We start from the raw sequence: 8,343 nt of genomic DNA, 5'->3' as shown, positions 1-8,343 counted from the left end.
AAATTTAATTCCATGTCACATGGCCAATCTAATTTGATCAGACAAGATACAATTGATTGATTCTAATGTTTTTCAATTAAAGATCAATGAATCTGCTGAGTAGTTTAGTAAGAGTGAAATGATGAATAAGGAGACTTGAGTGCAGCAAACGTTTGATTGTGGATTATAACACTGAAATCTGTAGTTCTCTTCTGAGTCACTAGATGGAAACCTAAGATCTCACTGAATCCCTTAGGTTCCAGACTACAGGGCTGCCTCTTATTAAATAGAGAGCAGCTGAAAATGGTCGGACCTTTAGTGTTAAGTGTGCATGTAAATGAAATGAAACACAGAAGGGAAATAAGCACAAAAACAAAGATTGCACATCCACTTCCTGAAATTCAGCAGAGGAAAAATAAAACCTCAGTACGTTGATAAACGTGGCCTCATCTTCCAGCAGGCAAAGACTGCTCAGTGAAAAAGAAAGTTCTTTAGACGCATGTCCGTTTTGAAAAGCTTTTGCCACTTTGGAGTGTCATACCCCCATCTTCTCTACTCTTCAGGCAGTATGTCTGTGTGCGTGTGTCTCAGGCCGACTACATGAGTCCACAGCAGGGCTCCTTGGTGTTGGACTGGTCCTCCTCTGGGGCTCGAAGTTTGAGCAGTGGAGGATCTCCACTGGCTGGGGTGAAGTACACCTGGCTGGGGGAGGCCACCTCCTGGCTGCTGGGTGTCCCTTGGATCTCCTGCTGGGTCTGAGGAGGCGTCCCCTCGGTCAGAGGAACAGGCGGTTCCTCCTCTGAGGGCGGGGGCAGGGGGGGTGGAGGCGCTGGGTACTTATTGAGCTTGGCGGCCGCCCGCTGACGTTTCAGGTCAGCCAAGGTGTGGTGGGATTTCTCCCGGGTCATATTGTCTTCGCCGTCGCCATCTCCAGGGCCTGACGCTGGGCCCAGCTGGTAGGACGCGCTGCTGCGATCCATGCGGCTTCCACCGCTCCACAGCTCTCCAGGCACAGAGGAGGCCAAAGAAACCGATGTGCCTCCGTTCCCCAGGCTGGACGACAGCCTCCTCTCCGCTGCCTCCCCGTCCTCCAAACGTGACACGGCTGCACCACCGGCAACCTGACAAACAAGGAGAGCATTCAACGAGACCCGTAACAAAATAGTTTCATTTCAATTTTCCCAGAGGCTGGCTTGGCTTCAATGTGTTGTAGAGAGGTGATCACTGCAAGGTGCCTGCAATGTTTTCATGAATATGAATGTTACATAATGTATTGGTTGGATGTGAAGTTTCAAGTTAAGATGTATGTGGTGTTAAGCAGAACAATCATTTGTCCTACTCCATCATGCAATAGACCCTTTTCACAGGGGCCATTTTGTGTCCAAAAGGCAGAATAAACACAGGTACAAGCAAAACACTAATGAGGGTTTCCAAATTCCAATCATGGAAGTTGGAAACCCTCATTAGTGTTTACTAGGGGTGTCACGATATTTTGTCGCACGATATATCGCGATATCGAAACGTCACGATATCGTCAGAAAAAAATGATATCGTAAAAAAAAACAAAAAAAAACAAAAGAACAAATTTAGCAGAATCAACACGCATGAGTGAGGGGGTAGACTACTACTGGCATGGCAAAACAGCTCAAGGGGTACATAAGATTACATAAGTTTAGGGACCATTGCGCAGGAGTTACCAATATCGTGTATCGTGAAATTAGTGTATCGTGACACCCCTAGTGTTTACCCTGCCTTTTTGACACAAAACAGCCCCCGTGAGAAGGGTCTATCAACAGAACCTGTGCTGGAGCTTATGGTTTGCACCCGAGGAAGGCTGGCATGTGCCGCAACACGTGCAAGTTTTAATCAGTATTTCTATGCACTAGCCACTAAAATAAAGACTTTTAAAATCTTGTTTATAACAGTGCCTTGGATTTCCATTTTCTTCAAGTCTTCAGGCAGTTTAATCTGTTTCACAATATTTGAAAAAGGAACAAAATATGCTTATAGTGCAGTGAAATTAAACATTTTCTTAAACACGCCTGCAATGCTACGCTCACCCTGGTGGCATGCTGGTGCAGCTCGTTGTCCGTTTGTCTGTCCTCGTCGTCGTCCTGGGGCTCGGGCTGCCGGCCTCGCTCTTGCCACACCATGGCCTCTTTGTGGTGCTCCCGTCGGTACAGACTGGTGCGCTCGTTCACGCTGACGCGGCGCACCACCTTCCTGCAGAGAGACAGGAACCATCAAGCACTAGACTGCTTCCACTCATGGAGTTAGTAGAACTAAAGAACTAGACCACGCCCCCTCTCTCTCTCACTAATGCAGTCACCTGCGCCTCACTAATTCAACCACCTGTGCTACATTAAAGGGACAGCTCACCCTAAAATTCAAAATACATATTTTCCCTCTCACCTGTAGTGCTATTTATCCATCTATATCGTTTTGGGATAGTTCCCTGAGTTTTGGAGATATCAGCCGCAGAGATGTCTGCCTTCTCTCCAATACAATGGAACTGGATGGCACTCGGCTTGTGGTGCTCAAAGTGCCAAAGAAATACATTTGAAAAACTCAACAGCAATGTCTCTTTTCAGAAATCATGACCCCATTACTCAAGATAATCCAGACCTTGTTATGAGCAGTTTCATGGAGGAACTATCTTCTTTTGACCGAACTACAGCAGCTAGCTGCTAGCTAGTTCCTATATGAGAATGCAAAAGAAAATAGTTCCTAGATGAAACTGCTCATAACAAGGTCTGTGGATTATCTTGAGTAACCGGGTCATGATTTCTGATAAGAGTCAATGCTGTTGAGTTTTTCAAATGTATTTTTTTGGTGCTTCGAGCACTACAACCCGAGTGCCATACAGTTCCATTGTATTCAAGAGAAGGCAGAAAGTCTGCGGCCGATATCTCCAAAACTCAGGCAACTATCCCAAAACGATTTAGATGGATAAATAGCACTACAGGTGAGAGGAAAAATATGTATTTTGGATTTTAGGGTGAGCTGTTCCTTTAACCGCATCACCTGTGCATACATTAATGTGCTAACCCCTAGTTCCTCATTGCGCGGCTCGCGAGACGCTGGCGGCTCTCGAAGCTTTAGTTGGCGGCTCTAAGAAATTGCAAAAAAATATATATATATATAATTTCTGATTTTTTTTTAAAGATTTTTTCCCCCCTGCTCTCCCCAAAATTTCAATAAACCTTTATGGCATATTATTACAATACAACAATACTGGTGTTGACAGTAATAGAAGGTGCCAAATCATTCAAAACAATAAGCATTTTGCTTTTAGGAGTATTGTGCCAGCGTGCAGCGCTGTTCCAAAACGTGTCAACGTGTGTCATTGCCTGGGAAACGCACATCCCATAATACAACTGTTCGCATCGCATCCCATAATAGTATGATGATACTTGGGATGCCATTGCGAACATAGATGTGAACAGGTTAGCTAAAACTTTAGCGTCGCCAGCGACCGCCCCCACCGTTGCGGTCGGGGTACGTTTCGAAATCCCTCCAGGCCTGAAAGATTTTCTAGGGGAAACTGGTATATATATATGTGTGTGTGTGTGTGTGGAAAACAATAAAACACAAAAAAATGGTAGGCAGATGTGCTTGGTTGGGGTGGCTTTTGGTGTTTTGCGGTAAAAGTGGCTCTCCTATTGACTTTGTCCTGCCAGTGCGGCTCTCATCGAAGAAATAGTGAGGATCACTGTGCTAACCCCTCTTTATCTCAGTTCTCAGATGCCACAGCACAACCCCACTCGCCCGCATCCTATCTGTCCTGAATCCAATAAACTACGTTCAAACTATACACTTGGTGTGGTCTTTTGTTAGTAAGTGCATGTTTTTTTTGTCCAGCTCCCTTGAACTCTCCATCCTGGCCTCACCCTCTGCTGCCAGTACTAGAGGCTCGTCTTTGCACTGTGCCCTTCTGTCGGTCCTGGCTCTTCATGATGGCATCGTGTTTGTGCTTCAGGTCCATCAGTTTGGCTCTGACCTCCTCATCCGCACACACATCTGACAAGAGACCAGCACAAAAGTGAGACACGTCTCAACATCCTTTGTGCTTTTGAACTTGAGTTACTGCCTACAGAGAGACTTGTTGGGATGTTGGGAGAACATCATGTGGGTGAGAGCAGGTCAGAGATAGCCTGGGTAAACCCAGCCTCCACGTGACCTCTAAGTACCATCAGGCATAGTCTGTGACATCACGTTGAAAGGCTGGGTTCACCCAGGCTAGGTCAGAGATGCTATCAAGGAGGCACCGCACATGACAGTTGTTTCACTGAACTAGACTTATACACAACAAGTGGACTGATGAGTAAATTGTGGCATCTCACAAGATCTCTTCACTTAGGCAGTGGGGACCGTGGGAGGGAAACCTGGCAGAGAGACATTCAACAAATGATTCTGGAAGATTTGATCCTCATTCAACAAGGACCTTACCTAGAGGCGTCTCCTCCAGGATAGACTTGGAGTTTAGACTGGCACCGTGAGACACCAGCAGTTCTACCATTTGGATCTATGGAATGAATACAAACAACAACAATAATCATGGGTTAGGTAAGATTTATTTTTATTTTTTGTGTGTGTGGCCTTTCTGCTTGATTGGTCAGTTGACAGTAAAGCAAGAGGGAGAGGGATGACATGCCACAAAGGTCTTAGGCTGGATTAAAATCCAGGATGTGGCAGTTATAGTTTGCTCTTTAGCCACCAGGGCATAAAAACATGTGGAAGGAACATTTTTGAAACTGAATGGATCGATTTAAAAAACACACCAAGTGACTGACTATTCCAGACTTTGTCAGCACCATAGGTGCATTCCTCTTGGGCGGAACCAAAGCACACCTCTCCTTGACTCTCACTTTTCCTCTGTGTGTCACACTTTGTTTGTGCTATTGTGCGAGCCACATTATTAGTCTAGAGTTTCCCCCCCACATTTGCATTCAAATGTTAAGAATAAATGCATAGCAATCTAATCACTGCAACTTCTTTCAGAGGTTCATTCAGAGGTTCTATGACTGTGGATACCTTCAATCCCTGTGCAGCCCTTCACAGTCCTACCCACACGTGCAAAATGCATGTGAAACTGTAAATTGCACTTTGTCGTGGTGTGTGTGTGTGTGGCGTGACTGCAGCACTAACCTGTCCCCAGCAGGAGGCAGCGTGTAGCGGCGTCCAGCCATCCGAGTCCTTGGCCTCTACCTGAGCCCTGTTCTCCAGCAACAGCTCTGCTACATTCAGGTAGCCGTTAGCAGCAGCTATGTGGAGCTGGGAGAGACAGAGGAATACACCATAGAGGAGAACACGCAATATTAAAGTGGCACATCCACCAAACAACCCATGTTCTGACTCAAATGAGTGTAGAAAAAACGCTAGAACATTTTGGATTAAATTTTTTCCATAGAAACAAGATACTGTGTTCTTGTGCAAAGTTTTAATTTAATTAATGTTCCTGATTCAGACCTTCAGAAAAAATATATTTACTTAGCACTCCCCAAAGCAGCTGCTGACTGATGCTAGCTAAAAAAAACAAAAAAAAAAAGTTGTACAGTAAGGTTTTATAAAGCTGACTGGTGTGACTGTTATGTTTATGTTTTTATGTTCACTCAGTTAAGTGAACCAGAATACAAGGTTCATATTTCTAACATTTTAAACATTTTCCCACTCTTTAATTTCTTGGTAGGAATTTAGGACTTTGGTCGGTGTTCAATATGCATGCTGATAGTGGCTGGGCAATATGATATGTTAATTAGACCTGACCACGTATGTAAAATGATGTCTACAACTGCATACAGTAATGTATCAGACTGATATTTTCCCATAAATATTCACACTTTTTGTGCAAATTCTCAATCCTTTCACAACCTGGGACATGGAATTTAATATTCCATGTTGTTCTAGGCCAGCCATTCCAAAGCTGTGGACTGGGGTCCACTGGTGGGCCGCCGAATCATTTGCAAAACATTACAATCTGGGGGTGTCACGGTACACAAAAGTCACGGTACACAAAAGTCACGGTTCGGTATGTACCTCGCTTTCGGGGTCACGGTTCGGTACGAATACGGTACAAATTCGGTACAACGGAGAAAAAATGCAACAAATCCCAAATTCAGTTTTTTTCCCTTTGAATTTTTCTGAATTCTGTGTTTTGCTTTTTACGCTCATTTTACCATCAGAAATAGTGTCTAATAAGTGGGAATGAATAAATGCCCACAATTTTATAAGATCTTGGCAATCCACACAAAAAGGTTTTACTCTACAGCAGCGATTTTCAAAGTGTGGGGTGCGCCTCCCTCTCAGATGTCTATATTCCAGCTGTTTGACAGAGCAAAGGCATTTCCCCCCACTTTAAATCTTTATTGTACACAAGTTTGTAAACAGAGTGCATGTGGAGTAGCCTAATACACCCACCCACCCCTACCCCGCTGTCTGGCTTTCACTTTCCCAAGGAGTAGGCTAACGTTATTGGATGCAAGTTTTGTTTACCATAATGATTACGTTCGGTCATCATAATGGATTATTGGAACATGACAAGGAGTCATCCCCTCTTCCTTACCGCATATTGCTTGTCATCTCACGCAATGTAAGTTGCTTGTTTACAAGTTAACAGCTTTGTCAGTGTTATGCAACGTTTAGCCGCAACGCGCAACTAAGGATATAGTTGCGCGTCGCGGCTACGTAACATTACATTAGCAAGCTTAGCTCGTTGGCTTGATGTTGACAGAATTTGCAAAACATCTTATCGCCTGAGTCATAAAAGTCATTAGGATACTGCTCTGCACTCGCTTTTTTGACGACGGTAAAGGGGGAGCAGCTGGACGCTTCGATGTTGTTGTGGTTTTGTGAAGTAGCATGGAAGCTACGGCTTGTAAACACGCCGGAGCTTGTAAACACGCTGGAGCGACCCCCGGTAATGTTTCCTCTCCACAAAACGTTCCATTCAGTGAACGCGGATTTCTATGGCCCTTGTGTTGTTTTGGTGTGTCTTCTTCTGTGGCGTTTATGGTGTTCAGATACCAAGCACTGACGAAGGTCCCAGGACCGAAACGTTTGCTTTTTTATTTTCACTTTGAGCACCGAGCACTTTATGGGTAAATAAAAGAAAATTATATTCTTGCAAGTCTCAGTCTAAGGAGTCTTCCTTAAATTATTATGCAGTGAGCGAGTCCATTCTGTCAGCTTTCCTACATATTCTCTGGACCACCGCACCTGCAGCCAAACTAGAACAAGGGACAAACAAAGGCGCAACAGTTTTCTCCAAAGTCTGGTGTTCAAACAGCGTTTAGGTGCTTTACCAAAACCTTATGGATTCGATGTATTCATCATGTCGCTTCACACACCGAACCGTGACACCCATACCGTGACTTCTCGGGACGAATACACGTACCGCGACACCCCTATTACAATCATTGAGATTTTTTTTTTTTATTATTATTATGTATGACAATGCATTTCTCCATTGTTGAATGATACCGTTATTTAATTTGTAATCAACTATTGCTTAATTAGCTTATTGCAGCGAGCCCATCACTTTTAGTTTCTGGTTTCTGTGTGGTGCTGATGGACAGCTCCTTTCATCGTTAAAATAAGAAATGCTCTGAGAAGGCATTATTTGGCCTCCATACTGTTTATGGTCGGATGTGGGCCACAAACTTTTTATTTTTATTTTCAAGTGGGCCTTGAGACGGAACAGGTTGGGAAGCGCTGTTCTAGGCTTTCCAGAACTGTGAAGAAACCCAAAGAGTGCTTTAGAAATCCAGATCAAATCCCTCTATACTAATTGCATCATACAGTACATTTGCTTGAACTTGTCTGGAAGTTCAAGAAGTGTAGTTTTCTTTATGAATGCATGGCTCTGTCTCTCACCAGTGTTGCTCCATTATCGTCCTGAGTGTTTACGTCTGCTGCTCCACTCTGAACCAGAGCCTCAATGTCCGTCAGCATCACCGTCTCTTTAGCCCCTCGACACTCATCGATACGGTCCTGAGTTATCCCTACACACACACACGCACACATACACACACAGACACAAAGACACACCCCACATGCACGCACACAGAGACAAATATACCAATACAAATAGTTAATAACAGTCGGAGCATACAGCTGCCAAAGACAGTGTTGTGTTTTCATTTTGGGTTGGGTTTGGTCAATAGTCTGTGCTGCCCAAGTTCCAATGTGAGATTAGAATGAGGGATGTGTGTTCAGTCGGGGTGAAAAATGTGACCTTTTCCCCGCTTTGTGCAACTCCTCCCTCTGTAATTTCTGTGTTGTAACCTTTTCCTTTCCTTGAGCTCTGAAAAAGGCTGTTTAGCTTTCAAAGAAGAGCTATGTAATAAAGAAGACAAGAATTTCCGA

General features: G+C 44.2%; 1 protein-coding gene across 1 annotated transcript in view; it reads right to left on the bottom strand.

Moving 5' to 3' along the window:
- Nucleotides 1–488: 488 nt before the first annotated feature.
- Nucleotides 489–8,343, bottom strand: part of ppp1r16a (protein phosphatase 1, regulatory subunit 16A) — a gene marked incomplete at its 5' end in the record, with an annotated part of 12,180 nt that continues 4,325 nt past the window's right edge. Inside the window, 6 exons of the mRNA XM_083658661.1 lie at nt 489–1,100; nt 2,040–2,202; nt 3,870–3,999; nt 4,429–4,504; nt 5,128–5,253; nt 7,852–7,979. Coding sequence (XP_083514787.1) covers nt 576–1,100; nt 2,040–2,202; nt 3,870–3,999; nt 4,429–4,504; nt 5,128–5,253; nt 7,852–7,979 — 1,148 coding nt within the window. The 3' untranslated portion in view covers nt 489–575. The remainder of the gene's footprint in view (nt 1,101–2,039; nt 2,203–3,869; nt 4,000–4,428; nt 4,505–5,127; nt 5,254–7,851; nt 7,980–8,343) is intronic.

This window comes from Poromitra crassiceps (assembly GCF_964638095.1).
Source record: "Poromitra crassiceps genome assembly, chromosome: 2".
NCBI classification, from domain to species: Eukaryota; Metazoa; Chordata; class Actinopteri; order Beryciformes; family Melamphaidae; genus Poromitra; species Poromitra crassiceps.
The sequence above is the reverse complement of the archived record's forward strand: the minus strand, read 5'-3'. Positions and strand labels throughout refer to the sequence as shown.